The following is an 18,427-nucleotide window of genomic DNA, read 5'->3' as shown; positions in this document are numbered from 1 at the left end:
TAATATGGATGGTCGGATAATTTGGGTGTTGTTCCTGGAAGCACAGTCACCAAACCCTATTCTCTGGTCCTCCTGGAGATTCTGTAAGCTACTTCACAATCTCTAATGAATCTTCCAAGGATGCTTCTGGTGGATGTGCTCCACCAACACAAGGAAGTAAACCAAGAAAAAAGACTGAGATGGGCGGGGGGTGGATTAAGGGATCTAACATAATAGGGAAAAAGAATCCCCAGGATTACAGTGGGTAGAAACCCCAGGATGCAGGCTGTGCAACAACCTAAAGACTAAGCAGTCCAGATTCAGTTAAACATATGGAGGGCTCCAGGAAGAATATTTCTGAAAAGAGAAATCGGATTTAGTACGTGTTGTGTTTTATGTATTTAGAAGAGATTTGCACTGCTTGAAATGAGTTTGGGAATGAATTAATATGTATAAAACCGAGCAAATGAAATAAGACAATTACTAACTATAGGATAAATAAAATTTTGTTTATGAAAGGCAGTGCAATCATGGTACACTACATGACTCAGCTGTATCTAATATTACATGGTAAAAATTCAGACTTGATTTAACCAAAAAATTTGATATGAGAGGCTGGGGTAGAGGAAGTCTATGTGTGCTGGGATGGAGCATAAGAGAACTAGATGGACGTCTTTTTTGTTTTTTTTTTTTAACATCTTTATTGGAGTATAATTGCTTTACAATGGTGTGTTAGTTTCTGCTTTATAACAAAAGTGAATCAGTTATATATATACATATGTTCCCATATCTCTTCCCTCTTGCGTCTCCCTCCCTCCCACCCTCCCTATCCCACCCCTCTAGGTGGTCACAAATAGATCCACGTCTTTTATAGTCTGTGTCCACAATATCTAAAACTGAAAAGTCTAGAAATACCGGAAAAACAAAACATAGAAAATAGCTAAAATATGTAAGAGTGGTTGCCTTTGAGGAGTGGGAATGAGGGAGAGGAATTATATTTGTCAGGGTTCTTTATTTGCATTCTACAGAATTTACTACAAAGCAAAAGAGGTGTGTTCTGTTTTATTTTTAGTTTGTTTTTAAGTATTCAGTAGTTTATGGAATCTCTGGGAACATTTCAAGAACCAGGATTATCTGCTACTCAAGAAATATATTTAAAATTTATTTAGAGTCCAAAGAAGCATATGTTAGAAGTTGCCTTAAAATTCGAGTGGCTGTGTCTTGGAGATAGGGGTTCAAGAAGACTTCTGCCCTTCTGCCAGATACCACTGTGGCTGCCACAGTATCCATGTAAGAGGAAAAAAAATAGAGAAATCTCTGAGGTTAATATTCCCAGGCTCAATTTATTATATGTCACAATGAAGTCATTATGTGACATTTAAGTTGCTGATTTAAAGGCCAAGTCCTCATCTTTGTCAGGATTTAATTTATGCTGTTTAATCAGTGCTGTGCAGGTCTGACACTTCTCCTCTATATCCATACTCCTGGATATTCCTAACTAGGGAGTCCACATCAAATATTGGCATTCGAGATAAAAAGGTCCAGGAAAAGGCACCTTTTAATCTTCTCTTTTCCACGAAGCTTCTCAAGAAAGGAATGTTGAAGCTTGTGGAGCAGAATCATGCAGGTATCTTAGAGAAAGAAGCAAGCACATCTCATTGAAGGGATTTATGACTTTAGACAAGTGCCCATTAGAGGTGAAAGCAAACTGTCAAGTAAAACAGTCTGGAGAGTTCCCACATCAACAGTTTGTTTTAAGCAAACGAGTGTAGAGGACAGTCGTTTCCGAGACCTAGGGTTTGTAGAGAAGAATCCCTCAAGTAGGAGAGTCTTCTTGAAAGCAGGGATTGTAATTTAGATAAGGGTAAGAGAACAAAAGTGAGGGAGGAGGCACATAGAGTCAGGGACAATGGCTAGATGGATTTGACTGAAGCTGGGAGCTTGTTTAAGGAACTATTGTGAGACACATTTGGGGAAACAAGAAGAGATAAAGATGGTGGTTTAAACACAATCATTTATTTGCTCCCTCCAAAACTACACTGGAATGACAATAACAGGGATTTTTGTTTTAAGAAGTAATATACCAAGAAAATGGTAAAGGAGATAATATAGTAGCAAAACTTGAAAACAGATGGACAAGTAGAAACTGATTTGTCAAACCCAGGAAATTTGAATGCTAAATTGGCAGTGACGAAAGCCAAGAAGCAACACAATTCCTTAATTGTCTCTAAGAACCCAGAAGGCTTAGGATTTCATGGCACCAGGTGCCTCTGGAAGTGGCAGTTAAAATGAGGCTAAGGAGGGCTTGTGGAAAGTCTGTCTTAGGAGCAGTGAGAACCTCAGATCCCCTCCCTCTGGGCAGCAGGGTAAACTGCTCTCTCACCCTGAACAGAAGACTAAGCTTCATTTTCTAGAGCAGGTGAAAAGGATGGTCTCTGGACTGGGAATTTCCAGGAATTGTTGAGAATGTGGTTGTTATAGGGAAAACCAATTGATTTAGTGAACTTCCCAAGCTGGATATTAGAAAATTCAGGATGCATTTTCCATGTGGTGGGGAAGCCAGGCCTGTCCCCTCAGGAGGAAGATTAGAAGATTCTTCACTGTTGAATATCACCAGTCATAGAGATACCAGCATCAGAGGATCAGCCAGGAAACAGCCCAGCCAGATCACCATACAGGGAAGCATAATCTCCAAACTCATCCACACACCCTGAGCTTCTAAACAGTTCTTTATGCTGTACTCTTATATGTGCGCCTACTGGTAAGGATCACCAGACATTTGAGGCAAACCTTAAACATGAAAGATAGAAACCAAAACAAAACAAAACAAAAGAAAAAAAAATAAAAAAGAAGTTTCAAAGAAACACACTGTACAGGAGGGAAAAATACCTCCAAAAGCCACTGACATTTTAGTATTTTCTGAGACATGAAATAAGTGCACCTGTGAAACAAAAATAGGACAATGGTGGGGGCAGGGAAGGAAGCTATATACACCTGAAAAAGCTAAGGGGACAGAAGTGAGCTGTTAAAAATTAAAAAGTTTGATAGGAGAAATGAAAAAGACAATAGAAGTAGTTTTATAAGATAAGGATGAGAGAAAATTTCAGAAGATAAAGCATAGTGAGTGATAAAGGGATAGAAAATTAGAAGAAAAGACACAAAAATTGGAGGTCCAGTCCATGCGGTCTGATATCAAAATACAGGAGTTAATGTACAGAGGGAAAATCTAGAGGAAGTTGTCAAAGAAGTAACTAAAAAGTTTTCATAAACTAAAGAACCAGAATTTTGAGATGGAAAAATTTAAGAGCACTGGGACAAAGAAAAGCTCCTATAAACTAATAGAGAGGAACACAACAAACTAGGACTAGGAATCATACTTACATCTCCCTTATTCCTCATACCATACTCGCAAAACTATAAAAAAAGTTAATAAGACAAACCCCAAAACCCCAGTTAGAATTAAAGGTATAATTAAAATCCAAATTAAAAATACAATTAACATATAAAAAGGAAAACCCCATAAGATAATATTTATCTGTCTCTGGATGAGCAAATAACTTTCTAAGTTTCTAAACATAAAGGCCATGAAAGGCATTACAAAGGAAAAGACCCACTCAACATTTTAATATATTAAAATGAAATATATGCCTAAACCATTTAAAATTAAATATAAATTAAAGAAATGGCAAACTGGGAAAAAACTATGAACAGATAAAACAAGGGGTTTAATATGTAAAATATTCACATGAGCAATATGTAAAATGTTCATATACTGTGTAAAATATGTGAAATAGTCACATAATGTATAAAATGTTCATGTAAGTAGATGAGAAAAAACACTAGAACCATATTACAGAAAAATGGGCAAAGGATATGAACAAATACAAATGGCTAGATTCACTGAAGAAGAAAAAGTCAATCTTAGTTGTAATCTAAGAAATATAAATTAAAACTAGAGCTACATTTTTCACCAAAATTTTTCACAATAATTTAGTTTACAAATTATTAAAGATTGTTTTTCAGAGTAAGTTAACGGTGAGGATGTAAAGTGATATGTTTCTGGAAAGTTTTGGCAATACATGTTAAGGATTTTAAATGTTTAAAACTTGCAATGCAGTAATACAATTTCTAGAAATCTAATCCAAGGAATTTCATTATTTAACTACTGTTATACAAAATATACTGATCTAGTTACTGAAAAATATAGGATATTTATAAGGGATTAGGAATACTTGTGGGAAAGTAAAAAACAAAATAACTGTCCAATAATAGGGGGAACGTTGAGTCACTTATCTCCATCAAATAGAATTTATTTAGCCATCAAATATTATGGTTATAATTACATTCAATAAATGGTAAGTAGACTTTCTAACTTGAGAAGAAATTTATTAACCACAGCATTTAGATATTGGCTGTCAGCAGAAACAATGGCTAACATCTGAGGCATTCTGTCAACAATCCTCATTTGAAATAATAGCTTTGAAATATGCACGGAACATAAAAGACAAGAAGGCTTTCCTGCTGTCTTGAAATTGTTGAGCAATCTGTACAATAAGCAAACAGGACAATGGCCACAGTGAGAGGATTTATTAAACTGACTTCACTTCTTACCTTCCCCAGTTTAAAACACACACACACACACACACACACACACACACCAGGAAAGCTTGGAGGAATTATTTTTGAAAGACTCCTAATTTCCAGAAATCCATCAAGTCTAATCATTCTGCTCAAAATACTTTTCTTCAATTGTCAGGTTTCCTTAGAGGAAGAATTTCTGTGTTACTGGGGATACCATGAATAAGGGTAAAATGCAAGAGTAACTGAAACGAAAGGGTACTTATTCTCAACTAGTACCTGGGGTTCCAGTTGAAAGAAACATGGAGGCGGTTTCACAGTAAAAGCAACCATCTGAGACCCATAGAGAAGACATTTGTCTGGAGCACTGAAGGATCACCGTAATTGTAATCGGCAAATTCTGAGAAGTTTTGATTTGCGCACAGAGTTACTCTTACAAAATCAGAGTGTTTGAGTTGGATGCTCAATATCTGAAGACTAATGTGTATCTAGATTATTTATTTTGTATAGATGGAAGCCCGGCCTCATTCCTCCTAGGAGCCTTAGAAATGTAAAAAGGAAATAATTTAGTTTATAAAACAAATACAGGGGACTTCCCTGGCAGCCCAGTGGTTAGGACTCTCTGCTTCCACTGCAGGGGCACGAGTTTGATCCCTGGTCAGGGAACTAAGATCCCACATGCCACGTGGAAAAGCCAACAAAAACAAATATGCAACTCTAGCCTTGTTTTCGTTGTCTATTAATAATTCAATAAGAAATGAGGGCCTGTGTGATCTTCATAATCAGCATTTTATGGTTTATTACGGGAAAGGCCCTTAGCATGGTATTTAAATTTTTGACATTAATTTTCCTTCTAAATTGTTTCACTTTTCACATCTTTAGAGGAAGTTTTCATATAAAATGAAAAATTTGATTATAAATTTATATAGTTTTAAATAAAATCACTGTAGAAGAATTTTGAAGATTAAAAATTAGGGTGAGATAGGCAGATTATCACGATACAGGTAACTGCTACTTATAGATCCTCAGGGTCTAGCTTGAGTGGTGACAGCTATAAGTAGGAGAGGAAGGCAAGCTGGATCCTTGGTTCCTTATATAAGGAAGGAGAGCACAGGAAGCCTCCCTGGGGTATACAGATGTCCCTGGGGCCTCACAGTAGGCTGTCGTGGGATCCCCTGACATCACCGACTCTATGTCTAGGGAGAGGGAGATGTAATAGCCAATGGTAACTAGGATACTGTATTCCCATCCTTAGAAAAAAAGATTTCTAAAGGAGGAAGTGAATTTCAGGAGAAAGATGATCAATTTGTACTAAACAAGTTGATTTTCAGGGGCTCAGTGGCCAGTCAAGAAGGAAAAGCAAATCAGAAGCGCAGGAGTAAGTCAGTGCTATTCGAGAAAGCTATGGCACTAAATAATATCTTTAAAGAGAGAGTGTGATACTAAAGAATGCCGTGAAGACAAAAAGGAAATTTAAAGGGAGAAAAAAAAATAGTTAAAAGAGAAATGAGAATTGAGCTTTGAAATAAGACTGCATTTGTATAGTAGAAAAAGAAGTGGGACCAAGGAGAAAGAAAAGAACCGGAGAAGACTATCAGTACCCTGGAGGTCAGAGACATTTTAGGAGGAAGGAGGTGCGCCATGAATCAAAAATGTAGAGAGATAAAGTGTAACCCATGGAGCAGAACTTGGGAGACAATGTGATGATTTACAGAGATGAATTTCAGTGGAGAAGTGGGGTCAGAATCAGAAGACGAGAGAGACGAGGAAATGCTTTTGTAAATGTAGATTATTTTTGTTTATGTTTTGACATGTTGGGTATTGAAATGAAGGAAAGAGAATGGATGCAGCTTAAATCAGGAAACAGACTGATGACTGATTATTTAACACTTTACAGAGGTGATAGTGATCATTTAATTGACCATAGTTTTGGAATGCATGGGAAGAGTCCATTTAAGGAGTTTAAATGGCAAGATTAGCCCTGGAGAGGGGGAGTATCGTCTCTTCTCCTGAGATAGGAGAGTAGGAAGAAAAATGGGGTGTAACCAAGAGGAGAGAGAATGCAGTGTGCGCCAAATGATTTTAGTTACTTATTTTTTTAATAAACATTTTTGGAGTGTGCACTATATAAAGTACCAAGATCCCTTGGAAAATATGATGATGAACAGTACCTAGACAATGCCCTCAATGTGGTTTTATATGGAAGATAAGACAAGTGCAAATATAATTCTAGAGATTGAGAACACAACCTATTAAGTTAAATATAAATTTTTCTACACCTCAGTTTCTTCCTCCATAAAATGGGAATGATGATAGTACCACCTATGTTTAAAGCATCCCATTCTCTTTCTAGCTTACATTTCCTAGTGTTCTAATAGAAGTATTTGACCTAATGGAGACATTCAGCCCATGAATCGAACACTGTTTCATTCTCTCTCATTGCCCTCATGTTCTCATTTCCTTTTTTACCCGGGATAAATTTACTGGCCCATCATTTTAATCACTCTCTTATCCCTCCATCCAATCCAACAAGTCACTTGTTCCTCTCTCCTTGAGATACACGTGGCTGGAAAACCCTAACCCTGATGAAACCTTACTATTTGCTTTCTTCCCATCTTTCGAGTCCCCTTATCCATGGAGGAAAATTCCACAGAGTCATACAATATGAGTTCAGGAAACACATCCAGACCAAGGCACACATAGGCTCTGCATTTCTTCAGCATCTACATGAAGAGGCGTCTCATGTTGAGGAGAGTTTTGTTCTAGTGGAAGCCCCTTCCCCATTGCTCTTCCTTCATATAGGGCTTTGATGACAGCCACTTTATTAGGAAAGGGACCTTCAGACTGCTTGGGGAATTAAGCTGCCTAGATATCATGTCAGCCATTTACAGGAGCTGTCTGGGAAAGCCAGCAGCCCTGTACTTTAGGAGGCACCTGGAGACTTTGGATCCTTTTGGATGCTATAGCCGTCCAGTCATAGAAAGAGTCTAGGCTAGCCTACTGTTCAGGCATCCTAGGATGAACATCTAGGGTCATTTATGAACAATCCTTCTCCTTCATAACAATCTATCCCCAAGAAGCTTGAGTGCTCATCAGGTGTTTCTGAAATAGGAAGAGAGACATCATTTGATTTCCACCCAATCTTTAGAGGCTACGTTAACTCTATTTGTCACACTCCCTCAGTGATGAGCTAGATTGTCAACCACTTCCCCTCCCCACCATTTATTACCAATATATTCTATAGAGACCTCGAGATTGTTACTTTTATCCTTTGACATTAAAGTTGGAAAAGGAGAAGAGTGCATTGATCCTCCATTACCTACCTTCTGCGTATTCCATGGTGCATGAGGCTCCAGGGCAGAGGTACAAGGAGCTAATACGGCTCACTCAAAGGGTCCCTGCCATCAGTATTCGGGTCTGCAGCAAACATTAATTTGATGCACTCTTACAAAAGCTACCAGCAGGGGTCACAGAGAGCAAGCCCTTCCTTGGCTATTATTTTGTCCTTGATCCCAGACCCAAAGGATAAAGGTTTTATGTTAAAGTCCAATAGTGGTGACCTCTTTGGGGAGAGGGGTGGTAGAGGATCAGGCCCCAGCCCCAGCTTCCTCTTGTCTTGAATGGACCCCAGATAACATATAGGGACCTCTGGCACCTCTTGCAGACCACAGGAGATGTGGGGAGTTTCTATTACTTGGAACAATGGCAGGCCAGCTGATCTTAGTCTTATTGGGGAGACTACAGGGTGAGGAAGGTTAAATGCCTTTGTTCTCTAAAGACAGTTGAGCTCTTCCTCACAGATTTCTTTAGCATGGTTTTCTTCTCTCCCTGGTTCTCGTGCTGACCAGATACTACTGGTGTTTAATGCCCTGACCACTGTGCTAGCTTCTCCCATTCTGGCAGCTTTCCCAGGGAAACCCCTTTGTTCCTAAAAGGACCCTGAAATTTGTATTACCTTTAGATCCCATATATTTTCTTGTAAGAAATCTTAAAGGAAAAATTTCAGGCAAAATACCTGTGCTTTGTGGGCTGATAACATTAAAAATGAGGTATTTTACTAGACAGTTGGGAGAGATGATTGCATTCAATTGTGTTGGAATAGGGAATGATGGAGTTAGGGTGGGGCTGATTTGAGTAGAATCTGGAAGAGATACATGGGTACTGACCAACAGTTCAAGTTTCATTTGGAAATATTTTCTTGAGAGAGTACCTGTTTTCCTGGAAGGAAAATTGTCTCTACTTTTATCCAAAGCAAGAGGATCAGAGGAGACTTCACTGACAAGGTGATGTTTGCGCTGAGGCTTGAGAGTTGCCTGGGTGCAAAGACCATCAGACAAGAGTATACCGGCCTTTTTTGAGACACAGCCAGGAATGTGTTTGGAAGGAGAGAGCAAGGAGCAGGGTAGAAAGGGGTGAGGTCAAGAGGTGATAGTGGGCCAGATCACTTAGGGACTTTTAGGACATTCGAAGGATTCTAAGTGGGGTGGAATAGGTGTGCCTGACGTTTGAGGACAGGGGAAACTGAAAGAGAATATTTGAACAGTGGAAATGAGGGGAGTTTAAGAGGATTAGGAAACAGTAGTAAGGGAACACTTGTAATTCGGTTAATGAGATAGTTTGCTTCGTTTTTTTTTTTTTTTCTTTGTTTATTTGTACACATATATTTTTTGTCCTAAAATTATAACTATTACATATGCTCCATACAGTTCAAGTTGAACTTGGCGTATACATAGTGAAATTTATATTTGGCATTGTTTTCAATATGGTTTTTTTTTCACACACACGCACTGTATTTTATTTTTACAGGAGATAAATAAACTGACACCAAGCATTGTAAATGGATGAGCACAAGAAAAGCAACAATGACTGCAGTTACCAAACACGAAACACACTCATACTATGTCATAATAGCGACATTCAGTCCAGTAATCCTCGACTGTAACAGCTCCTTTACTTTGCAGTGAAAATTGACTTGTATAATTTTTGCCTCTGAGTTCTTGTGGGATTGTTTTTTTTAATTCAAACAGAAAGTCACAAAAATTATAATCATCTTCCTAAGTTCACTCATTCCCATGTAATTATTTTTTTTTCTTCTTGATGTTTTGTAAGGCACTTTTATGAATTCATCAGTTTGCCATTAGAGTTCTGAAAATGCTTATTCGTTCAGTTACACAGGATAGATAGTTACCAGAAACCTGTACTTGTCAGAGTCTTTTCCATGAATTCCTTGAAGATGAAACCCTTTTATGGGAACATTTTTGCAAAAGCATCAGAGTACACGCAGTACTCTCTGTAAATGATAAAAGACTTAAAAATGACCACGGTTAAAGATTTGACAAAAGTTCATAATAATGCAATTGACAAGGAAATTTACTTATTTCTGAGATATACATTTTAAAGTAATAACTAGAATTATGACTTATAACATTATACCAGAACATATAAGATTTTTAGAAATTTCATGTAATGTCAGAAACATTTATATTAACGTATTTCCATACAAATAACCCAAAAAAGTTTATTATTAGTTTTTTTGTTGTTGTTGTTTGTTTGTTTGTACTGCAGGTTCTTATTAGTCATCAATTTTATACACATCAGTGTATATATGTCAATTCCAATCACCCAATTCAGCACAAGCACACCAGCATCCTCACCCCACCACAGTTTTCCCCACTTGGTGTCCATACGTTTGTTCTCTACATCTGTTTCTCAACTTCTGCCCTGCAAACCTGTTCATCTTTACCATTTTTCTAGGTTCCACATACATGCGTTAATATACGATATTTGTTTTTCTCTTTCAACTAACTTCATTCTGTGTGACAGTCTCTAGATCCATCCTCGTCTCAACAAATGACTCAATTTCGTTCCTTTTTATGGCTGAGTAATATTCCATTGTATATGTGTACCACTACTTTATCCATTCATCTGTCAATGGGCATTTAGGTTGCTTCCATGACCTGGTTATTGTAAACAGTGTTGCCATAAATATTGGGGTGCATGGGTCTTTTGGAATTATGGTTTTCTCTGGGCATATGCTCAGTCGTGGGATTGCTGGATCACATACTAATTCTATTTTTAGTTTTTTAAGGAACATCCATACTGTTCTCCATAGTGGCTCTATTAAATTACATTCCCACCAACAGTGCAAGAGGGTTCCCTTTTCTCCACACCCTCTCCAGCATTTGTTGTTTGTAGATTTTCTGATGATGCCCATTCTAACTGGTGTGAGGTGATACCTTATTGTAGTTTTGATTTGCATTTCTCTAATAATTAGTGATGTTGAGCAGCTTTTCACGTTGATGCATCTCTTTTTTCTACCTTTACTGAGAATGTTACTTCTGTTTCACTGTTAAGAATGATCCTTGCTATTTTTTACCTTGAAATTCTTTATCTTACAAAACAAGTTTCTCTTGATGCTTTGCAAGTAAGAATTGTAAAATCATGAATGGATTTTGCATTTCATCAAATGGTTTTTTGATACCTATAAGACGATGGTATTTTTCATTTACTTTGTTAATATTCTGAATTATATCATTAAATTTTCCAATGTTGAATCATCCTTCCATTCTATTTGGTCATGATGTATTATAATTTTATTATATTGCTGTATTTCCTTGGATAACATTCCATTTTATGCTTTCATGTGTGCTTATAAACAAAGATGGCCTGTAGCTTTATATTTTATTGTCCTTTTTTCGTTTTGCTATCAGAGATGAGAATAACTTCATCTGAGTAGCTTTCCAAATTTTTCCATACTCTGAGACAATTTGCACAATAAGAGTTAACGTTTCTTGAAACTTTTCTAGATTCACATATAAAATGATGTGTCTCCTGGACTTTCAGGGGTCATACTTTGAACCAGCTTCTTATACTGGGGTATTATTCAAGCTTTCTGGTGTTTCTTGGATCCATTTTGGATATGTTTCCTCTCCAGAAAATTATTCTTTTCTCTTATCTTTTGAAAATCTTGCTGTCAAGTTTCTTCTAAGATTCTCTTTTGAGATTTAAAAAATTCTTTTGTGCACTATTTCATTCCTAGTGGTTTATTTTCCCCTTCTTTCTTAGGCTCAGTTATGCCCATGGTTTACTGCTATCATTAATTTCTTCCAAGAATAATTTTGGTCATCAGTGTTTGGTGTTGTATGTGTTTTCTTTCATTAACTTTGTCTTTATTCTTTGTTATTGTTTTACTCCTACCTCTTCTTTCTCTTCTTCTATTTTGTAGCTTCTTCAATTGAATGTTTAGTTCATATATTTTCAATCACCCTTCCTTTTCCTTTTGGTATGATGAAAGATATCTGTCTCCTTTAATGCTTTTAACCCTAAACTATATTTCAAATTTTACTTAAATAATTTAAATAAATTTAAAAAAATTATTTCACAGAAATTTGTAAAAATCATAATAACTTGATGATTTATGACAATAAGCCATTCTGATGGCTGTGTAACCAGCACCTGGCTTCAGGATAGAATATTCACATTATTCTAGAGACTTCCTCACACCCCCCACTCACAACCTGTTTCTCTCACAAAAGTAACCACTACTCTGACTTCTAACATAGATTACGTTGCCTCCTTTTTCTCTTTATATAAATGGAAGCAAAGAATAGGTATTCTTTTGGGTCTGGATAATTTTGCTCACTATTCTGTTTATAGAATTATTCTTATATTTTCATGTACTTCTTCTTTATCTTCATTGCTGTATTGTATTCCATTGTATGAATACACTACAGTGTACTTAACCATTCTAATGTTGACTGGCACTTGAGTTGTTTCCAGTGTTTGGCTACTGAAATAATGTTGTTCTGAACATTCTTGGACTTGACTTTCATTGCACAGACACACACATATCCTAAGCATGAATCATAGCACATGGGTAAGTTCAGTTTTAATGGATTCTGTCTAAATAGTTTTTCAAAGTGAATGTAATGATTTCTATTCTTCTTACCAGAGTACAAGAATTTCCACTGTTCACAACAACATTTCTTGTATTGTCAATCTTATGAAATTTTAGCCTTTCTTTGAATATGCAATTATATTCTATGGTGGTGTTTTATTTGTAGTTCCCTAGTAACTATCTCCAAACGTTAGTTTTCAACCTGTCTGTATTGTATTTTTTCTTAGGTTTTGTTTCCAATACTGCCCTGAAGACACGACATTTGGGATACCCACCCAGGGCTGGGTGATTCACTAGACCTCAAGAGGCCACAGCCAAGTGTCAACCAAGGACATCACAGACTTGCAGGCTCAGCCAGCATCAGTCCTGAGCAAGGCTTCTGCCCAGCGTGGAGTCCCCTGCAGAATCAGCAAGCCTAAGAAATATTATCAACTCATTGCATTAAAGTCTACTGGGGGTTCCTGCTGATATACTCCAACCCATTTTTGAAAAAGTAGTGTTTTCCATCATCCTCACCTATTCAGAACATAAGTAAAAACTTAGGAGTTTCTTGCTTATTAATGAAAGCTATGAAGTCTAAGTCCAACTGGGCCCAGAACCCAAGTTGTAGCATAATGGTATTTCATCCAACCAAAGAAGAGTTTAATGATTTCAATACATACATTGCTTATATGGAATCCCAAGGTGCACACCGAGCAGGCCTGGCCAAGGTAATTCCACCCAAGGACTGGAAAGCCAGAGAGACCTATGATGATATCGATGACATCTTAATAGCTGCTCCCCTCCAGCAGGTGATTTCTGGGCAGACAGGAGTGTTTACTCAATACCACAAAAATAAGAAGGCCATGACTGTGGGTAAGTACCGCCACTTAGCAAAGAGTGAAAAATATGGGACTCCACCACACTTGGATTTTAAGGACCTGGAGCGAAAATATTGGAAAACACGCCCCTATGGTTCACCAGTATATGGGGCTGACGTCAGTGGCTCCTTATTCGATGAAAACACGAAGCAGTGGAACCTTGGACACCTGGGAACCATTCAGGACCTGCTGGAACAGGAGTGCGGAGTGGTCATCGAAGGCGTCAACACCCCCTATCTTTACTTCGGCATGTGGAAGACCGCCTTCGCCTGGCACACGGAGGACATGGACCTTTACAGCATCAACTACCTGCACTTCGGGGAGCCCAAGACTTGGTACGCGGTGCCCCCGGAGCACGGCCGGCGCCTGGAACGCCTGGCCAGGGAGCTTTTCCCGGGCAGCTCGCGTGGCTGTGAGGCCTTCCTGCGGCACAAGGTGGCTCTCATCTCGCCCACGGTCCTCAAGGACAACGGCATCCCCTTCGGTCGGGTCACTCAGGAGGCTGGAGAGTTCATAGTGACGTTTCCCTATGGCTACCACTCTGGCTTCAACCACGGCTTTAACTGCGCGGAAGCCATCAATTTCGCCTCCCCGCGCTGGATCGATTACGGCAAAGTGGCGTCGCAGTGCAGCTGCGGGGAAGGCCGTGTCGCCTTCTCTATGGACGCCTTCGTGCGCATCCTGCAACCGGAGCGCTACGAGCTGTGGAAACGCGGGCAGGACCGGACCGTGGTGGACCACACGCAGCCCACGGAGCCCAGCAGCCAGGGCCTGAATGCCTGGAGGGAGGTCCCCGCGCCCTGGGGAGCCGCTCTGGGCCTCAGGCACCACCAGCCACGCCGCGCTCGGCGCCCCCGTGGGCCTGTAGCCGCGGACAGTGAGACCCGCCACCGAGTCCCTGTGATTGCTGTGTCCCGGCGCCCCTCGCCGGCCAGGGGTTCTTGCTCGGCCGCCCAGTTCGAGGCTGCGGCCACCTGCACCTCCGGGGAGCCCGGCCCGACCCAGCCGCCGACGCCAGGTCCATCTGCCCCGGATGGCCACCCAGCTGGAAGATGTGGCCCTCGTCGTCGTCCTTGGGAACAGGGGACTCAGGAGCCAACTGCTCCCCACAGAGCTAAGATGAGGCTTTCCTTAGACATTGCTCAGGACCCAGAGGCTCAGCCCCTGCCTGTGGATGCACCCTCGCCGGACAATGCTGACCCACTCAGCCCTGGGCTCCAGCATCCCGCCAAGGCTTCTGGGTGTGGTTGTGGCCCTGTCCCCTAAGCCCAGGGGATGCCTTTCTACCCCACTGCTCTTGCGTGGGGATCCTTTGAAACTGGTCGCACTGACATTTCAGAGCTTTGGCTATTTGCAGGTCACTAGTCTTGCATGAGAGTCCCTCCCGTGCTACCGCTGGACCTGCTGGGTCCGTGGTGCTTACCAAATTCTCCAAAGTTTGTTCTTCCTTCCAGACCCTGGAATCTTTGGACACTGCTAACTCCTGTGTCACAAACTGAGGATCCGTGCACTGGACACTCTAGTGTCTCTGGAAACTAGGTCCTGCTGAGGTCGCCAGAGCCCAATCTACCTCAGACTCCCATCCTGTGGGCCAGCTCTGGATGCTGCTCAACTTCTAAAGAATCCTGGGCTTTGATTAGCCTCCAGTCTCCCTCCTTTTCCTCTTCCCCCTTCCCTTCCCGCTTTTCTTGCCAAACTAGGCCCTTGTGACCAGTTAGGTCAGTAGAGACTCAGATAATATTGATAATCTTTCTGAGTCTTTGATGTATTTAAAATGTGTTCTCTGCCAGTATGGTAACCAGAAAGATAAAATCTAACTTTACTAAATATATTAAAGGTAACCGGAATATTAAAATCTGACTTTATTTTTTGTGTTGTTCATTCAGTCAACTGAGAGTTGGTCGTTTTTCTTGCACTTTTCTTAATAATTATATCAACACATTTCAAGCAAAACTTATTTTTCTGAGCTTGTTGCCTTGTGTGATGTTGGTGAGTTTGGGGTTGATTGTTGGGTTCCAGCTGGCTGGCTGGGCTGGGGGATTTGGTTTGCAGCCCTATCTGAAGGGAGACTTGGTGGAAATCACCTGGCACTTGGCTGATCCAGGTTGCTAGGAGAGATGAGCAAACACAGGGCAAAAAGTGCCAGCATGTGAAAATCTTCTCTCCAAGTCTCCACTGCCTTCTCAATGCTCTATGTACATTTCACATGGTTAAGTCATTGATACATCCCAATATAAAAATCCACAAATAAATGAACAAGACAATTTCAAGTGGGCATATGTTCTGTGAAGAGAGTAAAGGGGATGGGGTGATAGTGCAGAATGGGCAGTGTGGTTCCGGTGGTCAGGGAATACTTCATAAAGCAGGAGACCTTTCTGAGTCCCAAATGACAAGAAGGAAAGTGCAGAGTTGATGTCCACTTGGAGGAAACAAAAAGGGTAACAGTCCTAACATAGAGCTTGGTTATTTTGTGTGGATAGAGAGGAAGCTCATTTGTGTCTGGGGCATAGAGAAGGGAGAGGCAGGGTCCAGGGTACGTAGGACCCTGTAGCTCATGTTAAATATTTGATTTTTTTTCAACATGAAATGAGAAGGCATTGGAAGTTTAAAACAGCACTTGACATGATATAATTTGCATATTTAACTAATCACCTTAATTGTTCTGTGGACCCCTTGGGGGCAGGAGAAGTAGGTAGAACATCTAAGTAATACAGGTGAGAATCGATGGTTACTGACTTAGGCCATAGTGTTGAGAATGCACAGAAGTGGCCAAACTCAGAATAAATTTTAGAAATTGAAAATGATAGTTCGGATGCAGAAGGAAACATTTCGGAGAATCAAACCACATCTCTCTTCCCTCCAGCTGTCCCCTACAGAATTTCAGTAAGATTCTGGAATTTGAAGCACCATGTAAAACTACAGGCAGGAGCAAGGAAAAAGTAAGGCTTCTTTGAAGTTCTGATTGAGCAGTAGCAAAAGCCCATGTGTCCTCCCTATCACCATGCAGCTAGGCAACTCTGTGGTAGTATATTCTGTGGAAAACTGAAGCTGAGAGACTGAACTCAGGATCCTCAGTGGAGGATGGCAGTGACATGCTTGGTTGAAAAGATGATTAAGCCCTGTATTGAGATGGTAGAGCCACATGATGGAAGCAGACTGGAATTACTGGGAAGGCAGCAGCCCTGGAGAGCAACTGGACCATAGTAGATCTCATATGAGCCAGGAGTAACCTTTCATGTGATAAGTAACTGAGATCTTGAGGGCTTTTGGTCCTTCAATTTAGGTCAGTTGTGGATATGGCAGTGCAGAGAAATATGGGAACTCTGAGAAGCCTCTATGAAGACAGTAGCCTGGCTCATATTGCTATTTTAAATTTTAGAACCTGAAATTTTCCTTGTTACATTTCAGGGATATCACAATCTCTTCCCAGCAGATACACGCTCCAAATAGCCTAGGATAACAAAATTGGGGGTTTTGAAGGAAAAGAAACAAAAATAAATTTCAGAAAATATTTCTTCCACTATACTCCTTATGTTGTCACTCACTTTTATAGTTGAAACAAAATTTCCTTTGCCCAATAAAAAGAAGCAATGTTAAAAATACAGTTTAGTTTTACCAGTACACTGGTTCCTAAATTAGTGTTCTTGACCTAAGTAAGCAGTTTTCAAAAGAAGATTTACAAATGGCCAACAGGCCCATGAAAAGATGTTCAACATCACTAATTATTAGAGAAATGCAAATCAAAACCACACAGGGATATCACCTCACACCTGTCACAATGGCCATCATCAAAATGTCTACAAATAATAAATGCTGGAGAGGGTGTGGGTGAAGGGGAACCCTCTTACACTTTCGGTGGGAATGCAAATTGGTTTAGCCACTATGGAAAACTGTATGGAGGTTGCTTAGAAAAACTAAAAATAGAGCTACCATATGATCCAACAATCCCATTCCTAGGCATATATCAGGAAAAGATGAAAACCCTAATTCGAAAAGATACATGCACCCCAGTGTTCATAGCAGCCCTATTTACAATAGCCAAGACATGCAAACAAACCAAGTGCCCCTCAACAGATGACTGGTTTAAGAAGAAGTGGTACATACATACCATGGAATATTAGCCAGAAAAAGATGAAATATTGCCACTTGCAGCAGCATAGATGGACCTAGAGGATACCATGCAAAGTGAAGTAAGACAGAAAAAGACAAATATATCACTTACATGTGTAATCTCAAAAACAGTACAAGTGACTCTATATACAGAACAGAAACAGACTCACAGACATAGAAAACAAACTTGTGGTTAGCTAGGGGGAAAGGGAGCAGGGGAGGGATAAATTAGGGGTATGGGATTAACAGATACACACTGCTGTACAGAAAACACATAAGCAACAAGGATTTGCAAAACAAAACAAAACAAACAAAAACAAAACAAAACACACAAGGATTTGCTATATAGCACAGGGAACTGTATTCATTATCTTGTAATAACCTATTAGGAAAAATAATCTGAAAAAATATGTATATAACAATCACTTTTCTGTACACCAGAGACTAACACAATATTGCAAATCAAGTATACTTCCGTTAAAAAAAAATTAGTCTTCTTGAAAGGATCAGGAGCTGGGGGTGGTAATGAAGGGGGTTCATCAAGCAATTCTGTTGAAAATTCTATTTTATTTCAAGTCAACCGGCACACTCAGTTTGGATACTCACAATCTGGACCACTCTTCTCAGGAAAAGATGCCCAAATCCAGCTGTTCTTCCATGTCCAGTAAGTTTATGCTATACTTAATCTTGGAAAAGCAAGGGACATTGACAACGACAATTACATAGAGGCAAGGATAAGAGCCACCTTTGTTCTCACTGACACGATCTCTCCTAGGCCTCTCTCCATTTCTGAAAAATAACAATCACGAGTCCCGTGTATATTCATCAAGTTTGTAGACAGAAGGCTACAAAACCGAAAGTAGTATGTCGTGTGGTTTTAACAACTTACCCCCACCATCACCTTTTAGAAAAGTCAATATTACAGTTACAAGATGTAAAGACTTTCCTATCTGTAGTTCCTAGTCAGTTCAACAAAGTCAACTAGATCTGTGTAATTTATTTT

The 18,427-nt window shown here is 39.7% G+C and overlaps 1 protein-coding gene across 1 annotated transcript; it reads left to right on the top strand.

Moving 5' to 3' along the window:
• The first annotated feature begins 12,578 nt into the window (after positions 1-12,578).
• On the top strand, positions 12,579-14,580 carry KDM4D (lysine demethylase 4D). Its single transcript, XM_029209348.1, has one exon. It carries the CDS (start codon positions 13,015-13,017, stop codon positions 14,578-14,580), a length of 1,566 nt encoding a protein of 521 aa, XP_029065181.1. The 5' UTR covers positions 12,579-13,014.
• The last annotated feature ends 3,847 nt before the right edge of the window (positions 14,581-18,427 follow it).

Source organism: Monodon monoceros, unplaced genomic scaffold, assembly GCF_005190385.1.
Source record: "Monodon monoceros isolate NGI ecotype Baffin Bay Population unplaced genomic scaffold, NGI_Narwhal_1 Super_Scaffold_7, whole genome shotgun sequence".
NCBI classification, from domain to species: domain Eukaryota; kingdom Metazoa; phylum Chordata; class Mammalia; order Artiodactyla; family Monodontidae; genus Monodon; species Monodon monoceros.
This window is presented reverse-complemented; position numbering and strand designations above follow the sequence as displayed.

Coding starts and splice junctions, on each gene's coding strand:
- KDM4D (XM_029209348.1), top strand. CDS start 13,015: ATGAAAGCTATGAAGTCTAAGTCCAACTGGGCCCAGAACCCAAGTTGT.